This window comes from Sprattus sprattus, assembly GCF_963457725.1.
Source record: "Sprattus sprattus genome assembly, chromosome: 6".
Lineage (NCBI taxonomy): Eukaryota > Metazoa > Chordata > Actinopteri > Clupeiformes > Clupeidae > Sprattus > Sprattus sprattus.
Window position 1 is genome coordinate 32543885 of NC_137925.1, and position 27111 is coordinate 32570995.

The following is a 27111-nucleotide window of genomic DNA, read 5'->3' on the forward strand; positions in this document are numbered from 1 at the left end:
ACTCGATAGATGTCAGGAAGGCTCTTGCGCATGTTGCGACTTCACACAAAGTTTTTGAAGCTTTACTTTTTTTTTTAACGTTTTTTGAAGAGTTTTTAATTGTACTTTCCACAATTTGTCCGAAGCGACTTTGTGTGTTTTCTGGAGTCTTCACGGAGGCAACAAATGTCAGAAGACAACATGTTGACATGTGTAGAGAGGGATTTGAAGAACACATTTTAAATGAAGACCGGAATCCAAACAAGCGCGCTTGTTTTCGTTTGTTCACTATTTGCAGGCGAAACAGTGAAGACCTTTAATTTTAGAGTGAATTTCATACGTAAGTACCCTATGTCTTGAACTGTTTTAGGATATGAAACTAAATATGGCGAATACGGGAAAGTATAGGCCACTGTTTTCGATATGTTTCTGTTATAGGTCTTGTACTACACAGGGCTACAGCAAACTGAATATTAATGCCTTTCTTAGAAAGAAGTAACACATCTTTGAATGTTGTGGGTTCATAAAAGGAAGCTTACAGAGTAATAAGGGTTTTCTCTATGCTGCAACTGAAGTGTGTTGGCCTTATTGCAGGTGTATCCTTTACTTGTTGTTCTTTAAATGGCCAAGGGCAAGTTGACCAATGACTGCTTTAAAAAAGGGAAAAGGTTGGGGCCCTCTGAAGGTGTTTTTATTTCACAATGGATGGATTTCTTTCACTGTTTTTAACAATGTCTCTGTAATTGTAACTTACAATTAGTAACTAAATATGCATGTCATAGTGGCATTGATCACAAACGGCTCAGGTAAAAACAAAATATGGTAGTAGCAAAGGATATTAACAGGTGCCTACTTCCGTGTCTGTAATGAACTCCCTTAGCTAATACAGATTCCTACTCCTTGCAGCCCTGCACTGTGTCACAATAATACGTTTATTGCTTAAAATTTTGGGCTACCTGGATTGTGCCTCTTGGTCTCAACCCCTGGGCAGATTCCTAGACCAATGTGTCTGAATGTACTGTACACAGCAACATGGTTGACCTTATCGTGGGGCTATGCTATGCCAAAGGGGGATCAGTGACACTCTATAGACGTACACCCGGCTCATGTGTCAGACCTCTCAGTGTCTCTGGGCTCTTGAAGCGGCCAGTGACCTTCTTTAAATAGACAAGCACTTCATGTTTGTACTCAGGGCCTTGGTCAAGGGGTTTTACTGTGGAGGTATGTCTCTTATTTACATGCATTTCTACATTGGGGAGGGTGTTTTGGGGGGGTAATTAGTGTGGTCCTGTTTCTGTGGAGCTTTTTGACAGAGGAAGTTGACTTTCTTATGCGCCTACTGTGTTTGCCAGAGGGCAGCCATGCACCCTGATGTCCTGGAGGTTACCAGCTGGGTGGAGGGCATGTCCATGTCCTCCCCCCCAGCATTACCAGACCCAGAGGAGGAGGAGGAGGGGGAGGCCGTGGTGCCACCAGGCCTGAAACGGAGGGGCAGATATCGCCACAGTATTCAGATGCTGAAGCCTTTCAGGATCACACACAAGTGAGTTCCCAGCGTTTAAATTACTTGTTGCAGTTCAGATATGCTTTGCCTTTTCTGCTGACTCTTATGCATGAGAGTGTGTGAGCCCATGTGTATATGCATGCTCTGTGTGTGTGTTAGGGGGGCAGGGGGAATAGAATGCAGAAGGATGGCATGATAAGGGAGGTCACTTATCCCCCAGCCACAGACATTGCATGCTGACTGATAAATTGGCCCTGAACTTACATTTTTTTTTTCGCCACTCGGCAAGATTTCTGTAAAGTACCTGCAAACTGCTGTTCAAACACCAGTGCATGATTCATCTTTCAGCAGGAGCCCAAGACAACTAAAGCCCTCTCAGTCCTGCATGCTTTTCTCCAGGCCAGAGTGTTCCCACCCTCCCCACCTGGCACTCAGGGGCCTGGTTCTTGACTCTTGCTGCTCCTCTCTCACAGGCATCAACACCCTGTGGACAATGCTGGTCTATTTTCCTTCATGACCCTGGGGTGGCTCTCCCCGTTGGCGTGGAGGGCCTACAAAGCATCCAGTCTGAGCATGGAGGACGTATGGGGCCTGTCCTGCCATGAAGCTTCTGAAGTCAACTGTCAAAGGTGAGACCCGATACACCAGCCTGAACACCGTCAATACACACACACAGACAAACACACACACATAAACACCACCACCAATTGATACGTTCTCTAAGGTTTTTTCTCACTGACTCTTGAAATAGGGTTCAAAAGACAGGCCTTAACCCAATTTCTGACCAGTTTTGTTTGACCAAGCGTGAGCAAACAGAGACTTTGAAACAGAAAGCATTGCCCCTGGCCAAGGTTGCCAGTGCAGTTCTTGTGTGGGTAATCTGAGCGACCACACGTTTTGTTGTTCATGTGGGATTCCCCTGTGTCACGTTGGGACCTCGTGGATCCACCACCTCCTGTTCTTGCCCAGGCCAGAGCGTTCTAGCAGCAGGGTGTTATTCATAGCAGGGATTAGAGATTAGAGAGAGAAAGGTGACCAGGCACAGGCTCCTGTAGAGTAGTTATGTCATTAAGCTTCTTCCACACCCACGTTTGGACATCCAGTCCACAGAGCTGCCTCTATGACTGGAGTCGATTTAAAGAGATCCTGCTAGCTCCTGGCATCCAAACACATTTGAGGAACTTAATCTGCAATCCTGCTGTTTACCCTTGACAGTGCAGGTGAGGTTCCCATGAATGGATGGCTGTGCAACGGGAGACTGCAAGGAGCAAACGTTTGCTGTGTCATCTGCTCACTTTCAAAAATATTTTTCTTCGCTCCAGGTGCTGTTCCCATAATCAGTTTTATCCCATAATAACTTACTGTTCGTTACACTTGGCTGTGGCTTATCAGACCCCCCCCACCCCCCCACCATGAAGAAGGCTGCCTTATCTTTCTCCCTCTCTTTTTCTTTCTCTCTCTGTCTCTCCCCCCCCCCCCCATCTCTCTCCATGAAAGAGCAGTGTTACTTTTCACTGCAGTGTGTCTGACTGTCTCTCACTCTCAAGTGGCTGGCTCCCTGCCAGAGTTGGCTGAGATATGTTAGGAAGGCATGTGTGTGTGTGTATGTTCGTGTGAAGCAGACATTTCTCTTTGAGTTCCAAGTTTCACTTGGAGTTTGTATGGCTAGAACAGTTATGTAACTCACCGAACCTCCTAACAAAGACTGTTAATGGGGACAGATACCCGTACGCCCATGTATGGCTGGACTGCCCTTGCTAAAAAGGTGGCTAGTCCTGTAATGCCAGATGGTTTAGCAAGAGGCTTTGAGGTATTTGAGTGTCCTGAACTCTGCAAAGACAAAATAATTTCCTGCACTTGATGTGAATATTTCAACAACTGATGTGTGAGAGATTACAACGGCTAATAACATGTTGTGTAAAGATTACTGATTCATGTGAGAAAAGCATATTTTTAATAAATATGGTATATTATAAGGTCTTTACCTTGTATCTTTTTTCTTTCGTTCTTTCATTCTTTTTTGCCTTTCTCACATCCTGTCTGTCTCTGGTCTGTTTCTCTTGAGCAGGCTGGAGACGCTGTGGCACGAGGAGCTGAACAGACAGGGGAAAGACGGTGCCTCTCTGGCGAGGGTCTTCTGGAGGTTCTGTCAGACACGCACACTGGTCGCCATCTTCTCCCTCCTCATCACCATGGTAGCTGGGTTTGTCGGACCAGTAAGTACCCACATCCACACCCCCCCAAGATGGCCCCCGAGATTACCTTGCAAAATCTGCTGACACAACATGTTCCTTATCCCGTGGACAACTATTAGACCAAATCCTGATTTCATTCAATAGATTTTATTGTCTGATTTTGAATTAATATTGGGATTGAAAAATGCAAGGCACCACATGGCTTTAGGTAATGAAAACAATTTAAGCCACACGATTATGGTTTGTGCCAAATCCGGAGGGTTATTGTTCTTTCTTATTGGCATATTTGCTCTCTTTCACCCTGCAAAATAAGTATGAATCAGAATTAATGCCAGGAAAGGCTCCTGCAGATTTTATGAACTAATGGCTTTTTTATTTTTAACCAAGCTCATTTTCATTCAGCCTCGTAGAGTATTTTCACCTGATAGAGTTTTGGAGTGCTTCAGCCCTGCTCATTTATCTTCCCTTACATTCAAGACCAAGCTTTGCATGGAGCCATACACGCTCGCAGCTTTCCGCTAATAGCATTAAGTGGATATACCTGTTACACAATAGCACACTTGTTTCACCTCACTGCCTGCCTCTGGGCCTCATTGATTTAGTTTGTATTGATTGATGCTTATCTGTCCAAATCATCGTAGAGGAAAAGATGGCTTTGGGATCGATTTGATTTACAGAAGCCTCTGATTATCGTTGTTTATTTTCTGGTCCAGTTGCTATCCAACGACGGTCTTCTCTGTGCTTTCTCACAATCCCCCTGTTTGTTCTTTTCCCCCTCTATGGCCCCATAACACGTTACTCATAACCACATGCTGAATATAACATTTCAGATCCCCCCCCCCCCCCCCCCCCAGTCCTCTTGTCCTCTCTCACTCTCACTCTCGCGCTCAAATGTTCTCGCTTTCAGCTCCATCTTTTTTTTTCTCTTCTCACACCTCACCTCTACCATTTCTTTCCCCCATCCATCTCTCCTGCTCTCTCCCCACATCTCCTCCTCTCTTCCCTCCCTGTGTGGCGTTCCCAGGCGCTCCTGATCCGGGCCTTGCTGGAGTATTCCCAGAGCACGGAGAGCTGGCTGCTCTATGGCCTGGCCCTGGTGGCTGGGATCTTTGTGACGGAGCTCATTCGCTCCTGGTCGCTGGCGTTCATGTGGGCCGTCAACTACCGCACGGCCTCCCGTCTCAGGGGGGCAGCTCTCACCTTCGCCTTCACCAAGATCTTAAACCTGCGCAACACCAGAGACATGAGCACTGGAGAGGTGAGACAGTAGTTCGGGTCTGGATACAGTGTGTCCTCAAGATGGGTCTCTCAGCCTGCCCCCTGGGACTAATGTCCTAGCTAACAGTACAATGGAAGTCAACCGTTCAATTAAATACACTGGCTTTGTTCTTTTGTGTGATTTTGCTCTTGTGCCCTCAGCTGGTGAATATTTGCTCGAGTGACGGACAGCGCATTTACGAGGCTGTCTCAGTGGGTTGTCTGCTGGCAGGAGGGCCTCTCATTGGCATCCTGGGTCTGTCCTACTCCACCTACTTCTTAGGGCCGACAGCACTTGTTGGGTCGGCTGTTTTCATCATCTTCTACCCAACTATGGTGGGTGTCTAGACAGCAGTGCTGTTCCCATTCACTGCTCATGACTCATAGTTAACACATATTACGAGAAAGCATTTATTATGGGAAAGCATTCTTAAGTGAAATGTCAAGGTAGTGGTCATGGTTATATGAATCCTGTATAAGTTTTCTTCTGTGACTCAGAACAAGCTGAGGAACCCCACTGTTGATATATATTTATATAAAGATGAAATATGCTCTTGTGTCCTGTAGATGATTGCGTCTCGGCTGACTGCGTATTTCCGGAAAAGGTGTGTGGTGGTCACCGACCAACGAGTGCGCCTCATGAATGAGATTCTGGGTTGCATCAAGTTCATCAAGATGTACTGCTGGGAGTTGGCCTTCTCCAGTAACGTTCAGAGTGAGTATAACCGCTCCTCTTTCTCACTACAGCAAGTAATGCTGCTGATTCAAACCACAGTCGGGTGGAACTCCTTTCCCGTCCTATGCCCAGGAAACGGGTGGGACAGCTTGTCCTTGTTTTTTCATTTGACTGAGTAATCGTCTCCTCTGTCTCCTGGCTGATGTCTGACTGTTGGCACGTGTTCCCTCCTCTCCGGCCTTCCAAACACCAAAGCCTCCCCTTAATCTCTCACTCCCGCACAAGGGTTCATTTTCAAAATGGCGTTTAAAGCTCTTTGATAGTGAATGCCCACGGAGGGCTGCTCCACTTAGTCAAGCATAAGATGAAAGAATTTCCTCGCAAGGTGAGCGCATAAATTGTGGATAAGGATCATTTTACACCTCGAATCACAGCTCTAATTACCTATCGCAGAAATCCATGACCTGCCAGAGAGGCTATCGCCCCGTTATTTGAATGGAACATTTAGCAATAGGGCGGGCTTGTGTCTTTCCCCAGTGCCAGCATTCTTTTGCTCCAGTTTATTTTGGTGTTCAATTATGAAGAGACTTCTGTCAGTGTATAACCACGCATAAACAGCTGCATTCTGCTGTGTAAATGTGTGTTCTGTTATGGGCAAGCACTGAACATTTGTTGGGAGTTTGCTTTTAAAAAATGTATGCATGTTTGAAAGCATAGACCTCTGGCTCCTTTATTTAGCTGCACTCACTTTAGCCCAAAAAGAACCATATTGGCTGGGAGCGACTCGGTGTGCTCTCATGCACTCAGAAGACACAAATACAGGGGGCATGGCGAGGCCAGTAATGGGGTCGAGGACTGCTGCCAGCATTTTGCCATTTCTGTCAGCTTTTTACCATGTATGGGCGCGAGGAACATGATCCCCAAACTATTTTTGTCCCGGCTCTTCACTGGCTCCAGTGTTTATGGTGGGCTGAATGGGGTGTAGGTGGATCTTCAGTGCAACAAAATACTCTGTGCATGAATCATAGAATCATGATTTCTGTTTTTCTTTTCTCTTTCTCTGTGTGTTTCGCCCATATCTCTCCTGCTGCTCCAGAGGTGCGGTCAGAGGAGAGAAAGATCCTAGAGCGCGCTAACTACGTTCAGAGCCTGACTGTGGGAGTCGCTCCCATTGTTGTGGTGATTGCGAGTGTATGTACATTCACCCTTCACATGGCCCTAGGATACGACCTCACCGCAGCACAGGTTGGTAAACAAGGCCCGCTGTTATGGTGACAAGTGGTGTTTAACCGGGTTTCTAAAGTACACACACACACACACACACACACACACACACACACACACACACACACACACACACACACACACTTACAAACATACACATTCGCCTTCTGTTATCATGATATATTCAGGCCAAGGACAGCAAACACTGGGCAATTCCATCCTCTGGGAACTGAGTTAGTAGGCCAGACTGGTGAGGCGATATGTTGCATTCATGGCACGGGCACTTGAGCTCAGAAGCCTAAATTCAGACTGACGATCAATCACTGTCCTCCCTGTCGTTCACCTCTACAGGCCTTCACTGTGGTGGCTGTGTTCAACTCAATGACGTTTGCCCTCAAAGTCACCCCACTGGCGGTCCGCTCGCTATCTGAGGGGTCAGTGGCAGCCAAACGATTTCAGGTGAATTTGAATTTCAAGAAACAGCTGACACTCTTTGGCACAATGTCTGTGGGAAACGCAGTGTATGTGAAAGAGGAATTATAGGTCATAAAGCAGAATTTAATTGTGATTGTGCAGTAAATACACTGAATTTGTTTTTTGCAAATACCTTCTGGTTTAAATCATTAAAAAAGCTTAGCAGAACCTGATGGATGGGAAGATAAACTGAGAAGTATACCATTGATCTTTACAGTAAAAAAACTCTTTAGACTTTATTTATAGATTATAGATATGTAAGGTACACTCATATTCTCCACTTGTATATTCCTCCATGTGATGCTATGCCGGTCCCACTCCCTCCCCCCACAGAGACTCTTCCTGATGGAGGAAAGAGAGCTGGTGTCGTTGAAGGTGGAGGATCAAGAGAACGTGGTGGAGTTCCGGGATGCCACCCTGGCATGGGAGAAAGCCCGCCAGCTTTCTGCCACGGCCAGTGGACACGGCACCCAGAAGCCACGGCTCAGAGGCAGTGGCATCAGGCGGTTACTACGGCGGGAGAAGCTGAGCCTTTTCATTGGCAAGGATGAGGGCAAGGGCACGGGAGGCAGTGGTGGTGGTGGTAACGGCGAGAGCCCCAACGAGGACCACCTCCTCAGCCACATGGAGCAGGAGAGCCCCCAGAGCACCATCTCCTCCACCCAAAGCATGCGCCCACCGCTGCTCAAGACCCTGCACCGCATCGACCTGCGGGTCAAGAAGGTAGGTGGCCTCTGTGACCTTTCACCCCGATGCCTTCCAGCTCTCTCAGGTCCAGGGGCTGACCTTCAATGAGACAGTTGAAACCATAGAAACAGTAGACTAGATAACCAATGGTGGTGTCAGTAACACCTTTTGTGCGATTTAGAGCATTCTATAACCATTTTATTTTTTTGCTTTATTTTTTTTAACCCAACAGGGCTCACTGGTTGGGATCTGTGGAGGTGTAGGGAGTGGGAAAAGCTCGCTCCTGTCTGCTCTCCTGGGTCAGGTGAGACGCTCCTACCAGGCAGAGATCACAGAGACAAACACATCATTCATTTGATTCTATTCATTCAGTAGGTCATCTGTAGTATGAACTGTGCTGGAAGCATTGCTGCAATGCAGAAGCATGTATTTCTCAAGGGTCAGAGCAGTTATGTTAACCACCACACCTCTCTCTCTCTCTCTCTCTCTCTCTCTCTTTCTCTCTCTGTTAGATGACCCTCCTGGAAGGCTCAGTGGCGGTCAGTGGGGGCTTTGCCTATGTGGCCCAGCAAGCCTGGATCCTGAATGACTCCTTGAGGGAGAACATTTTATTTGGGAATGAATACAATGAAGAAAAGTAAGTCAATAATGGCAGACGCTAAGGTGTCAATAAGAGTAAGTCATATGTGTATCAAAGGAGGACAAAGTGTTGTGTCTGTTCCCTCCTATCAGATACAATGCTGCTCTGAAGGCCTGCTGTCTAAACCAGGATCTCTCTGAGCTCCCCTATGGGGACATGACTGAGGTAAGTAAGGAATAGCCACTCACCATCACCATAATTATTCCCTCACTCTAAAATGTGTTGGATTACTGAAACATCGAGAACAAGTGCATACCAAATCTGGTGGAAACTCGCTTTCCATGGCCTATGCTCCACTACGGAGTGAGACGCAAACCACAACATAATGTGTTTGGCTGTAAAATGCAGAGTTCTATCTGTGGTTAAATTGTGCCCATCTGTAACTTGTTTGTGAGCACATTGCTGTGGGCCCCACTGTAATTTCATGGTAAATTCACATTGTAACTCAGCTCAAGTTCAAGTTTAGTAATAACTCAATGTTGTCCCTTAATTCATTTTGTCAAGTCACCATTTGATCCACACGAACAGAAATAAACAAAACTAATTTTCCAGTGCACTCCATGATGCTATTCTCTCAGTGGCTTAATGGAAACTCAATACCTTCTTAAACACAATATGTAATGGCATAGTGCTAAACACTGTGATTTATGTATGTATCACTCCTGCTCATGGAGTTCATTAGCTGTACTCGTGTGACTTTGGACATTTGTGGGAGGCTTTATAAGCACACGGTCTGGCTGAAGGATTCAGTTTGATTTGATTTCTTCCTCATTTTTCGCTGAAGATTGGGGAGCGTGGCGCCAATTTGAGTGGCGGGCAGCGGCAGCGGGTAAGCCTGGCCCGCGCCTTCTACAGTGGGCGCCCCATCCTCCTCCTGGACGACCCACTGAGCGCGCTGGACGCCCGCGTTGGCTCCCACCTCTTCCACAACACCATCCGCGGGGCCGCCAGGGAGAAGACCATCCTCTTCATCACCCACCAGCTGCAGGTGCGCACACACAACTATAATCATGATGAATGGAGCCCTTTTTAGTTTTTTTTGTTTTTGTCATTGGAAAGCTACATTGCAGTCATTCCATTTATTGATCTTGTGATAGATGAGTGTAGCGGAGGGTTTTGGTACAAAATAGCTGAAATGATGGTGTGGGCTGACATTGTTTTGGCAGTACCTGGCGGAGTGCGATGATGTGATCCTCATGAAGGATGGGCAAATAGCGGAGCATGGCACCCATGCCCAGCTGATGGCCAGGGAGCGAGACTACGCTAGCCTTTTCAACAGTGTCCAGCAGGAGGTAATGGGGGGCTTTCTACAGGGAAAACATGCTCTCGCTCTCTCTATCTCTTATATATACACTGTATAATATATATTTACGTATATATATATATATATATATATATATATATCACACACACACTCACATCATAGAAACACGTACTCAGACACAGAAAATAGACCACTGTATTTGTCTGAATGATTCATTAGCAGAGAGGGGTCTCTGTGAAATGTTCATTTGTACGGTCATATTAATTATTAATGCAGCCAGTGATTTAGAGTCTCTGCTCTCTCAAAGACCAGCGTCAGTGTATATTATTGAAACAACGTGATGGTTATTGTTCCTGCTGACATGGCTTTTGCTGACCTTCCTTTGTGGCCTCTCTGACTCCACAGAACCTGGTCCGCAAGAACCTTCAGAACAAGCAGAATGGCAAGAGTGAGACGACCCAGGCATCCTCACAAGCTGTCAAGGCTGCCAAACCTCCCAGCAAACCAAAAACAGGAGGTGAGGAGTCAAACCTCCATACATCATTTGGTTCTGTGGCCAATGTCAGGATACATTTCTCATGAAGCTCTCTCTCTCTTTTCTCTTTCCCACCCTATTCCCATTGTGTCATTATACTTCTCTCTCTCTGTCCTGTCACCCCTTCCTCTTTATCTTCCCATGTACAACCCTATAAATCCTCATCTTCCCATGTGTTACCACATATATCCTCATCTTCCTATGTATTACCCCATATATCCTCCTCTCTGCCATTGGCATCTCATTTAATTGGCTCCTTGAAGACCAGCTCATGCAGGCTGAGGAGAAGGGTTCTGGTGCGGTGTCCTGGTCCGTGTACGCGGCCTACATCAAGGCAGCAGGAGGGCCCCTGGCCTTCTTCCTCAACCTCCTCCTCTTCATCGGCACCACTGGCAGCATCGCCTTCAGTAACTGGTGGTTGAGCCACTGGATCAGGCAGGGCAGTGGGGTAAGCTATCCGTCAGGGTCGCCTCTAGCACTGAGCCTTACACAAATTGTTATTCTGCGACTGTCAGGCTCAGTAAATGTAATTTGACTAAACCCAAGCAATTCTGCCATAATGTAAACTGAGATTGATAAGAGTGACAGCCGGTGAGGGAGGGGGAAACAGATGTGCTGCAAACCTGTTGTGCACTAAGCCACAGTTCAGTGCAGCAGCAATGTCTCCTCACTCGCTCGCTCACGGTTCTAATCTTTCCTCTTTGTCGAGATGAACTCTCAATTCCCTCATTGTTAGTCAATTGATACGGGTGTCTTTTATCGTCTTTGCTGACAGGAGGCAATCGAATTTATGGGGAATGAAACCATTGCCAGCTCCAGCATGAGACTCAACCCTCACATTCAGTACTACTCCAGAATCTATGTGCTGTCCATGGGAGTCGCTGTCATCCTGAAGACCCTGAGAGGGCTGGCGTTTGTCAAGGTAATCAGCCTCCTGAACTGGTCATGACTGTTGCACTGTCCCTCTGTTTGTGTAGGTTTTTTTTTTTTTTTTTTTTAACTGTGCACATTTTAAAACTATTGAAGTTCATGTTTTAAGCATACAGTTCACAGTTCTGACTAAGATCATTGTAGCCGTAGGGAAGGTGTTTCTCCTAATCCATACTAGGTTGAGTTTGCTCAACTCTCCTTCCTGTATGGCACAATAAATGTCACCCTTACAGGAAGGGCCTCAATGGGGAAATGGACATAATCTCCTCGTCTCAATGTACCACTATTGTTCTGTCTCCGCGGCTCCTTCTAATTGGCTATCCTTTCAGCCTGCCTTCCTTCTTTGGGTCCTCGGTGCTGTAATTGAAAGTGCCTGTGGGCTAAATCCATTTATCTGGCCGGTGCTGTGACGCATGGCTTAGGGCTCCTCAATGTGTGTCCCTTTGGGTGTGTGTCCTCTCCTCTCCATTAAGTAGGCCTGACTGAGTTGTAAAGGAGTTAGGTCCCTCCGTAATTGTGTGCCACTTGTATTCGCTAATTTTTCAGCAATGGCTAATCTCTTTCTTTTCTTCTTTTACCCGGAGGTGAGATTAGAAAGTTGAGGGAGGGAGGCGTTCAATATTCATTAGCAAAATGAATTTGTCCTTGTGCCTTAAGCCGTTTTGTCCAAATATGATATGGCTTTTCATTGTGGGCCTGTGCACCGGTGTAACAGGCCTTAGTATACCCCCTATGTGAATATGGCCTAGGCCAATTCATACCCCCTCGGGCCAGATTATACCCCCATGATATCAGTAGTGTTCAGCTTTGTCAGGTAAGTTAAGTGAGAAAGCTAACTTACTTACATCTTAAAACTCTAAAACATAGACTTTTATTACGTCAACCAGAAAAACAGAAAAAATATTAGACTTCCACAAAGATCAAAGATTACTACGTCCCGAAACTTCAACTTCTAAGACTAGCAAGTCCTCGCTACAATATAATTGTTCAAGGTTAAACACTGAAAACAACATAAAAACATCCACAAAGATCAAAGATTACTTTAACACTTAACATAACATTGACAGTTCCTACCGTATGTGCCGTAGCATAAATTACAGGGTTGTGCGCTTTCAGGTGCCTCTCGAGGTTTTTTGTGTTCTCCAAACCTATTTTTGAAGCCACACTGTTTATCTCCCGTTATTGCAGTGCATTGTGTTTTTATTTTTTGTCAAGTTATAATAAAAGAATGTCCAGATATCTATTCTTTTTCTTCCAGTACCAGGAAATTAAGAGACCACTTTTTAATCAGTTATCACAATTATCTGTTTCTCTGGTTTTGCTATTTATTTGTTTTAAAGTAAAATTAACATTTTTGTTTTATTCTATAAACTACTGACAACATTTCCACTAAATTTAAAATACAGATATTGTCATTTAGAGCATTTATTTGCAAATAAATGACAATACGAACATGGCAGCCAAGCCTAGCCTGTCGGGCAAAACCCTCTGATACCTCTCTCTGCCCCTCTTCAGTGGATGGTAGAGTGATGGCCCTCCCCTTAGTATATTGAGATTGAAAATTAGCCTCTTGGGCACATTCCAATGCCAAGAGGGCCCAGGTAAGACGTACTGCTGGCCAGCCAAAACAGAAACTCCAGGACCATCCATGGCACCGCTCCTGGTTGAGCAGCTGCAGCAGACAGACTATGGAGGATCTGATGAGCTGGAAATCAGGGCGAGTGTCTTCCCCAGCAAAAATAATACCGGAGAAGGGGCACTTCCATGTTCAGGTTGGCATACCGTACGCCACCCTGAAATTGATGACATGTAAATAATGTTAAACAGTTGTTCATCAAAGATGTTAATTATTCATGAATTATTCCATCCATTTGACATAGACAGGGCACATTAATGAACATCACTGTAAATATCCCATAATATGTAAATGATTGTACAGTGATAATCGACATTTTACTAAAATCACGGATAGAATGAAGCTACCGTGAGCGACCACCTGCCAGTTAGACACTCTACCATGCAGGGACGTGCACAGGAATTTTGAAGGGCAGTTGCTCTGCCCTGGAAAAAAGGGGCAACACATTATTTTTTGTCACCGCCGTTGCCACGCCCTGTCATCTGATCGCAAATTTTGCCAATACCATTTCAAACTCTCTCTAACCATTGCTGCCACGCCCCCGTCATCTGATCGCAAATTTAGCCAATTTCATTTTAACCTCTCACTTACCGCCGCTGCCACGCCCCCGTCCCCTGATCGCAAATATATATATTTCCTTCAGAGGGGCAACTTCAGTCGAGGAGGGCAAAGGGCAGTTGCCCGGGCAACCTTAGCCCACTCCTGCACGTCCCTGCTACCATGCAGTATTTAACTCAGGAAGGTCGACGGTAGCTAGATGCCGCACGTGGTGAATTATGTCTCCAGGATAACTACATACTATAGCAGAATTATGTCACATACGGTGATAATTAACATTTTACTAAAATCATGGATAGTATGAAGCTACTGTGAGCGACTACGTGCCAGTTAAACACTCTACCATGATGTTTTTACCTCAGGAAGGTCGACGGTAGCTAGATGCTGCTAACAACACGATAGCCTCTACTATCCAACGGGAGAGGCTCAGATTTGACAGAGGTCTGCCATTTGCTCATGCACCGAAGCACACAAACGGCTGATCCGATTGTCTGAAGGCCCCAGTGCGCTGAAGTCCATCCCCATTGGCTCTATGCCCTCCCCCCACTCTGAGAATAGCGGAGAGTGCGTTTGGGGAAAGTTTATTCAAACACTCCTGCTCTGCTGACGCGAAGGGAGGAGGCGAAAAACTGCCAACTCAATCACCTGATTACAGAACGGGTTGCTACCACCTTAGGTGTGTACGCAGCATTAGGTTGCAAAACCACTTTGTCACCAGCGATCGAGAACTGAAGGCACGATGGGCTGACGGACAGGGCTTGCATGTCACCAACGCGCTTTGCTGACACAAGTGCCAGCAACAACAACAACAGTGCAGTCTTTAATGAAACAAATTTTATGTCTGTCGTCTCAAGGGGCTTGAATGGTGGCCCTGTAAGAGCACGTAACACAATCAGCAGATCCCATTTGGGTATAAGGTGCCTGTCAGGGTACCCTGAGACACCTCACACCAGCCATAAAGCATGACGCTAGAGGATGGCTGCCCAGGGAATTTCTATGTAAAACTAAACAAACCACGGTTAGAGGATGTACAGACTAAAGACATGAAGCTACCTTGCTGTGTGGCGTCAATGGAGGGCTGCTTGCAGTCCTGTGCAATGTGCCAGGTGGTGCCGCAGTTGTAGCATGAGATGTTGCCATTCTTCTTGTTGATGCCCCCCATGCCCGCCTTGGCCACGCCGGCACCCTGCATGGTGCCCATGGTGGTTGGGTACACCTGTGGGTAGAAGCCCCTGAAGGCCGACATTTGCTGGAACCCGTAGCTGGCAACAGCCGCGGCCTGTCCAACCAACACGTGCTCTGAGTGTGTGTGGCCGTGGCCGTGCGTGTGCGTTGATATATCTGCATAATTAATGAAAATGCATTTGATAATGTACTTATGAACATGAACATGAGAACATACAGTATTTTACCACAAGGAAGTGCACTTAGTGCACATTACTGGTATTGAGAGAGAGTATAGAGAGGTTTTGCCTTTAAGAACGATAACAAATATAAGTTGATAAGTTGATATAAAGTTGCTCAGTTGATTTAAAAGTTTGAAATTTGAGTTGACACAAACATATCTTAATAAGTAATAAAAATGCATTTGATAATGTACTTACCAATATTGCTGTCAGTGTGAACATGAGAACATACAGTATTTTACCACAAGCAAGTGCACAAAGTGCCATCTCTGTTCTTGACAATGAGAGACGAGAGCTGGTAATATTGCCAATATAAAGAGAGCGGTTAGTTCTTTTGTAATCATCACTGGTATTTAGGACAAATTCCACTCGAACCTGTATGTGCTGACTGATCTGGGAGTAGTGCTTTAATTAAAAAGAAAGCAAATATTTCAGACACAAGGAAGTTCAAAGCACGCAATAAAGTGTGTGTATGTGTGAGTGTGTGAGTGTGTGTGTGTGAGTGTGTGTGAGTGTGTGTGTGTGTGTGTGTGAGTGTGTATGTGTGTGTATGTGTGTGAGGGAGATTTTGCCTTCAAGAACGAGTACAAAAGGTATAAGTAAACTATAATATGAATTTCCTGGAGGAAATACCAGTGCATGAAATGCAAATGTTAAGAAAGGAAGAAGTAAGGAAGAATAAGACAAGAGTGGCTATGGCTAAAGACAGTAAAGAGAGAGTGAAAAGTGAAAAGTTTGAAAGAAGAAGAAAAAATGGACTGAAACAGAGAGATGGAGTGTGAGACAGAGAAGTGGGACGGGGATAGAAAAAACACTTGTATGGAAGATCTACAGAGGGAGAGAATAAGTGAAAGTAGGAAAGAGAATGGACATAAGGGAGGAAGGAGATGTTTCAATGATCGATGGATAAAGTAGAATATGTAGACATGGCACGGAGACATGAAACGGAGGAAGTAAAATAACGGAAGGGAGGATAGGGGACTGAAAGGTCAAAGAAGGCTGACAAAAAAGTTTTAAAAAAGTGTAGGAATAAAGTCAAAGAAGGCTGACAAAAAAAGTTGAAAAAGGTGTAGGAATTGATGGACAGAGTAATTGAAAGAAGAATGGATAGGAGAGTGAACCAGAGTGGCTATGGATAATGAAATAAAGAGAGAGTGAAGTGGGAAAATATTGAAAGAAGGAGAGAAACATTAAGTGTGAGAGAAAGTAGAATGAGAGGGATAGAGAGAAGTATGGAGAGAAAACAAAGTACAGTATGAAAGGTGTCTCTTAATATTCTTAATTATACAGTTGAATTGAGAGGGACAGAGAGAAGAGGAGCCTTGTAACCTTGGCCCAGGTGTCAGTGAAGCTCAGGTGCAAGCCAGATTCATGACCCTATGATGATGTCGCAATGGCACAATGTAAGCCAATGGGAACATTAAAAAATAAAAGGTAAGCCTACTACTTCTGTGCTTTCAGCCAGCTGCCTGTTGACATTTTCAGACAACAGTGAAGCTCGCTTTTTTTTTGCACATCACACCTTTTAAAAGTAAACTTTTCTATTCAGAAGCTTTTTATCATCCATTTCGCCGTATCACGCTCACCATTCACTCAAATGTAACGTTAGCCTACTACAGAGTTTGCGAGGCCAAAAAGAACATTAATCGCATGGAATTTACTGACTGATCTGGGAGAGGTGCTTTAATTCAAAACAAAGCAAATATTTGAGACACAAGGAAGTTCAAAGCACGCAATAAAGTGTGTGTATGTGTGAGTGTCTGTGTGTGTGTGTGTGTAGTTCTTTTGTAATCATCACTGGTATTTAGGACAAATTCCTCTCGAACCTAGTCTGGGAAGTCCCGCCCCACTTCTTCCGGCCAAATTGATTTTGCCTCTGCAGTGGGTCTTGCCAACTTCGGATAGCCGTTCATTTCAAGATTTCCAGAATCCTTGGAGCCAATCACAAACTGGCTTTTGGCTACCTGGCGCGCCATTGGCGGATTTAAACTTACCACGGCTACGTTACAAAATCTACTGCACGGAGAGTTTTTAAACATTGGACATGGTGGCCACCGAAGCACCGCAAAACTTCGATAAGGCAAGTTTTATTTGAAAACAGAACAGAAACTTGCCCTGGAACAATTCATACAGAAAAAATATGTGTTTGCTTTATTACCGATCGTTGTATAGTATCGTTGGTCTGATTGGTTAAAGGCGTGTCCAATTACGTGAGTGAAGTGGATCGCTAATGAGTAGTTGGCCAGACTAACTGAGCAAATGGAATGCAGTGAAGGGGCAGGGAATTCCCAGACAATCTCGAACCTGCATGTGCTGACTGATCTGGGGAGAAGTGCTTTAATTAAAAACAAAGCAAATATTTTTCAGTGTGTGATTTGAGTGGGTAAAGAAAGAAATGTGTAAATAAACACTGGAAAGTGTGTGTGTATGTGTATGTGTTTTTGTGTGTGTGAGAGAGATTTTGCATTCAAAAACAATTACAAACATTATGACAAGTATTAACTCATATGGGAAACGAGAAATAAGGACACCAGTGCAGGTGATACAAATATATCTGAATAAGTAATGAACATGCATTTGATAATGTATTTAACAAAATTGTTTACATACAGTGCACAGACAAAGCCTTTGGAAGTAGGTTTCATAACTAGTGCCTTCAAATGCATGTTAACATACTAACAGTTTATAAATAGCCTTTAACATCCAGGAAAACAATTAAGAAAACAATTTTTATGCAAATGTTTAGACAAAGAGAGCAATTAGTTCTTCTGTAATCATCACTGGTATTTAGGACAAATTCCTCTCGAACATGCATGTACTGACTGATCTGGGAGAAGTGCTTTAATTAAAAAGAAAGCAAATATTTCAGACACAAGGAAGTTCAAAGCACGCAACCCTGTAATTTATGCTACGGTAAATAAGATAGTAACTGGTCAATGATTTTGTTATGTGATGTTGTTATGTGAAGTGTTGTAGTAATCTTTGATCTTTGTGGATGTTTTGATGTTGTTATCAGTGTTTAACTTTGAACATTTATATTTTAGCGAGGACTTTCTAGTCTTAGAAGTTGAAGTATTAGGACGTAGTAATCTTCGATCTTTGTGGAAGTCTAATATTTTTTCAGTTTTTCTGGTTGAAGTAATAAAAGTCTATGTTTTAGAGTTTTAAGATTTAAGTAAGTAAGCTTTCTCACTTAACTTACTTGACAAAGCCGAACTCCGAATAAAATGTTGAAAAATTAAGTAATTCTTATGTATATCACTCAACACTACTGATATCATGGGAGTTTAATCTGGCCCGAGGGGGTATGAATTGGCCTAGGCCAATTTAAACCGCGGAGTATGAATTGGCCTAGGCCATAATATACCCGGGGTATAATCTAGCCTAGGCCCCTTTAACCCCAGGTATAGTCCGGGCCGGGGGTATACTATGGCCTGTTACACCGGGTTGCTGCGGGGCCATTTTGTGGGTTTCTGCGAGATCATCACCCATGTGTGAGAATTTTAGGACATGGCTGTCAATCACTAAATGAATATGCTCACATTTCACAACAGCTGGAGATAGTCACAGACAACAGGTTGCTTCCCAGCGCTGACAATGTGGCACATGTGCGATAGAGTGTGTACATAGATAGCTGTGCGCTCTGATTGCCATGAAGGCCTGTGTTTGCATTGCATGAACATTTGTGTTTGCTTTATGACTTTTGCTGAGAAGCAGGGCAGCGTGTTCCCAGAAAAGCTTAACCAGCATTCTTTCCGCCCTGCCCTGCCCTGTCATGTTCAGCTATTTGTTTATTTCATATTTATTACCGCTAATGAATTTACCTGTGCCGTTTCCCGTTGCATCTATTTGTTTTATCTCCCAGTGCACCGTTAAGGCCGCCTCAACCCTCCATGACAAACTGTTCCAAAAGCTGCTGCTCAGTCCCATGCGCTTCTTTGAGACCACGCCACTGGGCCGGATCCTCAACCGCTTCTCACGGGACATGGATGAAGGTAAGGCCTCAGGACTAAAGGTGACTCTTTCCATTAACTCCTAGAACACCAAACACAGGTGACCGTCAGAGATGGAAAAATGTCACGGTTCATTCCCCGGAACCTCTAGACAGGAAAGTGTGAAGTGGAAATGCAGTCAAGTATAAACTTGATTTGGTTCCTGGTCTTAGGGGATCTGTGGCAACATCACACTGTAACAGGATGGAATCAGTGTGATGTAATCAGGATAAGGGCAAATAGGATGGAGGTGGCCTCTTCTAACCCTGGGTGTCTGCCTTTGTCTGCCTCCTTTCAGTGGATGTCCGGCTGACCATGCAAGCAGAGATGGTGCTCCAGAACCTGTCCATGGTACTATTCTGCATGGGCGTTGTCAGCATGGTATTCCCCTGGTTCCTGTTATCCATCCTGCCGCTCGGTGCATTTCTCTTCGTCATCAACCTCATCTCTAGGTGAGAACCGTCTCTCTTGGTTCATCTTAAAATTTGAATTATAATTTAAAAACTTTGGATACATAAACAGCTTACTAAGGTGAGGTAAGATGTACTGTCATTTGACTGTTGTGCCGCCATGAAAGCAGCTACAGTAAGTGATGACTTTGTCCATGATGATGAATATGAATGGAACTGAATATGCGTCTCTTCTAATCGTGCTAGACTCTTGTGAAAGGCTCGCTTTGTTGTTTTCTCAGGAAATTCAGAGAATAATATGGCGTCTAAGAAGTACAGCTAAATGAATTCAGGATCTCTCCCTTTTTTATGTGACTGACATAATCTCTGCATTGAGCTGATAGAAACCACACTGGATGGCAACAATGTCTGTGATTCATCTTTTTTCTTATCAGTGAAGTTTTTTATTTTATTTTATTGAATTCAGCTTCAATGTAGGTATTGAGGCTTGTGCATAATGCACATGTGTTTTCTTTGTGTGGATGCCCACTTCACTGAGCATGGTGCCATCTGTGCTCCCACTCCCACCTCCTTCTTATTTATGAGAGGAGGGATGATTCATATTGGACTTGGCATTCTTGTGCCCCGTCCATTTGAAGTCTTGTACCTAAAAGTAGAAATCACCCCACGTTTGTCAATAAAAAGCTGTGTTTCTCAAAATCGTTGGAGCTCCAGCGTCTGGTACCCTGTCGGCTTAGCACTGAGGTGTGATGGGGGGCCCACAAAGGTCCTCATAAATCAGCCACGGTCCCAGTTATGGCTCCAGGAATGGCTCTGCCTGGAAGTGTTGGTCCTTGGCACCGCCACACGATCCCTTTGGTGTACTCAGCTCCTGGGAGCCAGGTGCTGTCAGTTTGAAAGCCGTGAGGTGTACTCAGAAGTAATCTGCTTAAAAACGTTAAGCGATAATGTGTTTTATGCCATAGCACTGTAGATTATTTGTTAGTTTTTTCTAACAGTGGTTTGATGTGAGTATTTCTGGCCGTAATTAGTAAATCAAATCATGTTGTCTTTTCAGGGTGCTGATTCGTGAACTGAAGCGTCTGGAAAACATCACGCTATCTCCATTCACCTCCCATCTGACTAGCAGCTTGCAGGGTCTCTCCACCATTCACGCCTTTGGCAGAGGTGGTGACTTCCTGCAGAGGTGAGCCCACAAATATTTAAGCCTAGTTTACGCGGAGTCGAGTTTGTCTGCGTCCAAGCTGAAACTAATACAGATAGCCCTATCATTTAGACGAACACTCTCTATCCGCACACAGTATCTGCAACGATTCGAATTGGGGGTAGAAAGTGAGTAGATTTGAATCGGTACGGGGGCTGGTGTTCGTGTGCACGGATTCACACAACCTGATGACGTCATTGTCCCACGTGATCGCATCGCGATCTCCAACCAATATATAGAACACTTGTTGTCTCTCTACATCTCACTCATGGTGTGTCTCAAATTCACTCTCATTAATCCAGCCTAATGATTTTTGTTTAGCCTCCTATCTTGATCTAATTCTTTTTATTCAGACGTTACATAACTTTCATGACCACAAATATAAATTGGCCAGCGATGTAATTTGCTTTTTTGTTCATAAATTAATATAGAATGGTCGGAGCAAAGCCTCATCGGAAATGGGATGAAGGCTATGCGGTTAGGTAAACGTTGCTAATTGTAGCTTGTCTACTGGCTGTTCTCAATCGGATGGGTTCGTCTTTACGCAAATCTCTTGTTACCAGGCTCCATCCTTACGCAATTAAAAGATTCGAGTCGTGTGAAAAATAGGCTCCGTGTAAACTTGGCTTTAGAGAACCACCACCTTAATGACTGGGGTGCTGAATTTAGAAACAACACCAAAGATAATCCAACACCTATAGCATATCCACCAGAGGCTAGCACCCTTTCAAAAGATAACTTACAGCTTAGTCATTGAACATTGATTATACTTTGTGATGTCTGTTATTATCACTTGTGTATATTGAGGCCGTCATTACATCTTCCTGGGTGACAAAAAAAGCAAGATATCAAAGATTTATTAAATAGCTGCCAACCATACACATGGACCTGTGTAATAATGTCTACAAACTGTATGATACCTAAACTAACCTAAGCTACAGTGAGTTAACTCTAATCAAAACCTCAACCTAATGATCACCTCAAACAAATCTCAACCCTTTCTTCAAGCTTGACTAGCACCATAAGTTAACCAAAACAAAGTGGTGGGCCCTTGCCATATTTGATTTTGCCCTCTCCCTTTGATTCTCCCCTTGGCCTGACTGACTCCTCTGCCCTGCAGGTATCAGGCCTTGCTGGATGCCAACCAGGCCCCCCACTTCCTCTTCAGCTGTGCCATGCGCTGGCTGGCCGTCCGCCTAGACATCATTAGCATCTTCCTCATCACCCTCACAGCGATGCTCATCGTCTTCATGCACCACCAGATCCCCCCGGCCAACGCCGGCCTTGCCATATCCTACGCCGTGCAGGTACTTGGATGACCCTAATAGTGCCCGTGGTCTAACTGTGTCTTACATGATCTTCACGGTCTAATGGTCTTCTCTATAAAGGGATGCAACCTCTACCTGTTATCAGGAACATTCTTTACATTTCTTAAAAAGTATCAGGTGATAAGCACAAGTAGCTAATTGTGCAATCCAACCTTGCTTTTCACTTCTCTTTCACCCAGCTCACTGGACTGTTTCAATTCACCGTCAGGCTCCTGGCTGAAACGGAAGCCAGATTTACCTCAGTGGAACGAATCAATCATTACATAAAGGTAAGGTAGGCCAGGGTGACAGGCCCTCTTCGTGTGTTAGGAGGAACAAATGCAGCAGGATGGGGAGGGGGTAGGGGTGACGGGAACAGAGCTCACGCTATTCAATTGACACGGCGCACGCAGGGTATCAAAACATGGCACGGCATGGGCCGAAGGGCACAGCGGTGCACTGGCAGGGCGGATACGTCAGGCATGACAATCTCTCTGACGGGGAGCGGTGGGAAACATATGGAACCCAGCGGGCAGCCGCGACTCACGGCGCAAGGCCGTCCATAAAAAGCAGAATCAGAGCGAAACACTGGGGGAAGAAGTGTCTGGGCTGTCTTTGAGCCCACCAGATTCATTTTCTTACTCATCCCTTGATTTGAATAGAAAACAAAGCATGGCAGAAACGAGCTCTGATGAGGAGGCTGAATGGCTGTGCAGGGCTGGTCTGGGCAGAGGGCTGAGGATGACTGCACAGTTAATCATATATTTGTCATGATTATACGATGATGCTGACTGTGATGATCTGCTATGATAGGCTTATTGCAAAGTATCACAATTACAGGAATCCATGCTGTTCTCTCAATCAAGCCACACCGTGTTACTAATGGCCCGGAACAGGAAATCAATCATAGGAATAACTGAAGAATAGATGAATGCACTAGTGCCACACCAGCATCTGTGCCGTTTGACCACACATGGTGTCCTGCTACCGAGCACATTCTTAAGTGTCTGACCCCCAGTGATCTTCTCTCTGTTACGGCCTAAAAGAAGTTTGGGAAGTTGTGCCTGACGTAAAATAAGTAACAATATTAGGTATTAAAGAGTAAGTAACATTATTTGCATGAAAAAGATGCTTATGTACCGAAAGACCATGAAACTGTAAGGTCAAGCACATTTGACTTTGATCCAAATAATACTGCGTGAACGCTATGAAATGAGTTGCACACCACATTCTAAAACAACAAATTTGTTCATCCAAGTAACAGTCAGTGTAAATTATAAAACACTTATGATGATTTATTTATACTTAAAACGAGAAACAAATCATTTCAGGATAGTTTGTCAGCTGTATTGGTTTCGGCACAACATTCAGAATACCGTTATTGCAATAGGGAACACAAAAATTAAAAAGATATTTATTTATAATTGAAGTAATTAGAATTGCTAACTATAATAATGGTGTCTGATAATGGCCAATAATTGTTGACATAATTGCCAGCTGTGATGTCTGTGGTGATTAAGAATTTCCGTTCTCTACAACCTGAGGTCCTGTTCATTTCTGACTGTCCCTCTTTCTCTCTCTCTGTCCTTCTGCCTCCCCCTCAGAACCTGGAGTCTGAAGCTCCCCGTCAGATTACACCCGCAACCCCGTCAGTTTCACCCACCCCAGCCACCAGCTGGCCACAGGAAGGAGACATCCATTTCCATGAGGTGGAGATGCGTTACCGTGGTGACCTGCCACTGGTCCTAAAGAAACTCTCTTTCAGAATCCTGCCGGAAGAAACAGTGGGAATAGTCGGCCGAACTGGCTCAGGCATGATGACTTTTCAGATTTATTTAGTTTTTTTGTTTGTTTCTTTATATTGCACATATATCTTTTTATTATACTCTCCTGTGGTCACCTTAGGGTGTCTCAGATGAAAAAAAACTGACAGATAAAAACAGCTCAGTGGTAAAACACTTACACGGCCAATCTTTTTGCCCCTCTGTAGGGAAGTCTTCCCTGGGCGTTGCCCTGTTTAGGCTGGTGGAGCTGAGCGGCGGCTCCATCTCCATTGACGGTGTCAACATCGCTGACATCGGCCTGGAGGACCTGAGGAGCAAGCTATCAGTCATCCCCCAAGAGCCTGTGCTTTTCATCGGCACTGTCAGGTATGCTGTGCGTCACTCGGTTTGAGCAGCCCGGCTTTATAATTAATGGCTGTCGAACAACCAGCTGACTGTTGATCTCCCTCTGCTGACAGGACCAACTTAGACCCATGGGATCAGTACACAGACGAGCAGGTCTGGGAGGCGCTGGAGAAGACTCACGTAAAGGACATGGTAAACACGGATATTAATGTCAAGCCAACAGGCATTTACTCAAATCACTCACACAAAAACTACCTGTGGAAAGGCCTGTTAAGGCATTCCGTATTTAAGGGCTGTTGTGCACATATCTTCAAATAGTCTGTGCTCTTCCTTCATGCTCTCTGTGTGTAGGTAAGCCAGTTGCCTCTCTCCCTGCACTCTGAGGTGACGGAGAACGGGGAGAACTTTTCAGTGGGGGAGAGGCAGTTGCTGTGTGTGGCCAGAGCACTTCTAAGACACAGCAAGGTATGCACTTGCATCTCTTATTTTACACCATCTGCCTTTTGCCATGCCTCCTGATTTGCCTCTTCTTAAAACAATATCAAGTCATTTTCTGGATTTTCACACATAGTTTTGCCATTTGATGATTTTGTGTATTCATTTATTTAGTCATGCTTACAAATGGCAGAATGTTGAAATAGTAGTTGCTCTTTGTGCCTTGAATGTCAGTTTTCTGCCCATGTCTGATTCGAACAGTGGCTGTTATGCTGCATTGCAACATAAACAAAATGGCTAAACATTGCCACCACATGGCTACAAATAAACACTCTTAAGGCAACCCGAATACATTGTTATAATATGATTGGAAAACATGGTCCATGTTTAGAAATAGCCAAAATATCAACTTACTGTAAAAACCCTTTTATATTTTCATATCTCAATGGATGCCTTGATCAAGTATCTATGCCACTTACTGAAGCCAGCCATGCCCTGTTGCCGTGCTCTCCCCGGAGAAGCATGTGATGCTTTAAGTGACTTTTGAAAGTGGATTCTCTTTCAGATCCTGCTGCTGGACGAGGCCACAGCAGCCATTGACACCGAGACGGACCGTCTGCTTCAAGAGACCATCCGTCACTCGTTCAAGGGCTGCACCACCCTGGTAATAGCCCACCGCCTGAACACGGTGCTGGGCTGCAATAGAATTATGGTGCTAGATCAGGGACAGGTGAGTTGTTTCATGCACTATTTCTAAAGCATTTCTCACTCTGCTCTCTGGTTCCAAATTTGGTATTAACCTCTCCTAATCTGTTTTATGTTCTTTTTTTCTCCTCTTTCCCTGAGGCAGATTCTAGAGTTCGACACCCCCTCTAACTTACTTGCCAATGCGAACTCTCGGCTGCGTGCTATGATTGAGGCAGAGGATGGGAAGATGAGTCACTCTGAAGAGAACTGAATGGCCACAGAGGACCCCTTCTTCAACACCACCCCTCCTCCCAACACACTCTCACACACTCACACACACACACACACACACACACACACACATACACACAAAGACAGAAAGAGAGGGGTTCAGTTCCCTCAGCCCCATATTTGACCAAGCTTTAATCCTCTTAAAAAGTGATATTTATTTATCTGTATCTGTTTCACTTAGCTGCTCGCATGAAAACACTGCACAAGTGTTGTGTCGCACTTCTGCTTTCCATAAGATGACCAAAAAGTGTGCAATATGTTCAGTGTTCTGTTCTGCTGTTCAAAGTGCTCAGGAGATGGTGAGGGCAGGGACAATTTTTTAAAAACACCTTGTGGCCTGGTGTTTTGTGGGCTGGTTGCGACACCTTCCTCTAAAGACAGTGTTGATGTTAAGAGCCCATTGTGTGCAATTGATGATCAAACTTATAATTCACTGAGGATATCTTTGAACTGGTTGACTGATTTTGCACGATTGTTTTTTCATTTACGACAAGCTGAACAGTGGGCGTTATGTTGCACAGACGTCATCAGAATCAGCCAAAGACTGAAGAAGTTCTATGTAAACATCCCCCCCAAAATAATCATTCCATTTTCTTCCATAAAGCTCTATTATAACCAATTCATACAGTTCATACAAATGGCCAGGTATCATTTTTTTTGGAGGTGTTGTTAAATTTATGGCAAGGTACATAGCATTGTTAGCTGTGTGCTACAACGGTTTTAAAATGTCAGTCAAAATAATATGTAATATAATTTAAAATACTTTCTGGGTGATGGATTATTTTGATTTAGAAGCTCTTATAGGAGAATTGCCAGTACCTTTGTATCTGCTTGCAAATGTTTGGAATTTCTTTCTCTTATTTTTGGTACTGTTTTTATTATTATTACACAAATTGTATTGTATCTGCGAGCTGAGCAGTTATATCCAGGATCGAGGATCAACAAGGCCTTGAGCAGAACTGATGCTTTTTAATGTTTCCTATTTCAGGTTTTTCAAGTTTGTCTTGCTTCAGAGGAATTTTATGAAAATCTCTGCTTTTACATGTGCTTCAGTCATGGAGTTTCTGTGTAATGTAGCCATTCTTCTCTGAAATACCTCTTGAGGGGTAGGGATTGCACAATGCATTGAAACCCCCTCTAGTAGAAACAGCACACTTGAAGTCAGTTTTGTCTTGGTACGGATTTTAAATGTTTTTATTGCAGCAATAGCGGTCTGTTAAAATGGTATTTCTGAAATTTGCTGCACATTTGATACGTGTTTTGTAGTTTACCATGTTGCTGTAACTGCAGTAGCAATTGGACAGCACCATGGGCTGTATGTCTTTGCTAAAATGCAAGTGATTACACTGAAAACCCTGTTAGCCAGCAATGTTGTTATTGCTTGGACCATAATGCCTTGTTAATGACCTGAGATTGTGATTTTTTTAAATTGTTTTTGAAATTGTGTTATGTTATCACTTATAAGGATGCTTCCTCAATAAAAAATATTTTCTATTAAATCAAACTCACTTGTTTATTTTCTCCAAACTTTGATTGAAAAGGCTTTTTTCACACTAACTTCCATGATATTGCAAATTGTAATGAGATTAACGCCTTTTGTTAGCTCTGACTAAGCTTATCACTTCACCATGGGACTATAGTTAGTGTGCTTGCCCGAAGGGAAGCACAGTATTGTTATCGTCAAGTTTTCT

At 44.3% G+C, this 27111-nt stretch overlaps 1 protein-coding gene across 1 annotated transcript; it reads left to right on the forward strand.

Annotated features, from left to right (window-relative positions):
• Window positions 1–26913, forward strand: LOC308367224 (ATP-binding cassette sub-family C member 5). Its single transcript, XM_080841063.1, has 29 exons — window positions 1–319; window positions 1332–1522; window positions 1957–2112; window positions 3552–3699; window positions 4703–4936; window positions 5098–5271; window positions 5503–5650; window positions 6708–6856; window positions 7187–7294; window positions 7643–8032; window positions 8229–8300; window positions 8509–8633; window positions 8729–8801; window positions 9421–9624; window positions 9803–9928; window positions 10306–10417; window positions 10699–10883; window positions 11211–11357; window positions 18831–18960; window positions 19256–19409; window positions 20425–20553; window positions 21692–21878; window positions 22079–22168; window positions 23483–23690; window positions 23869–24028; window positions 24121–24199; window positions 24359–24472; window positions 25008–25172; window positions 25293–26913. Exons 2-29 carry the CDS (start codon window positions 1341–1343, stop codon window positions 25398–25400), a joined length of 4257 nt encoding a protein of 1418 aa, XP_080697189.1. The 5' UTR covers window positions 1–319; window positions 1332–1340; the 3' UTR covers window positions 25401–26913.
• Window positions 26914–27111: the final 198 nt, after the last annotated feature.

Excerpts from the sequence above, each read along its gene's own strand:
- LOC308367224 (XM_080841063.1), top strand. The coding sequence starts at position 1,341 with ATGCACCCTGATGTCCTGGAGGTTACCAGCTGGGTGGAGGGCATGTCC. Across the intron at positions 10,418-10,698 it reads CAGCAAACCAAAAACAGGAG|ACCAGCTCATGCAGGCTGAG; the intron begins GTGAGGAGTCAA and ends GGCTCCTTGAAG. Across the intron at positions 23,691-23,868 it reads AGTCGGCCGAACTGGCTCAG|GGAAGTCTTCCCTGGGCGTT; the intron begins GCATGATGACTT and ends GCCCCTCTGTAG.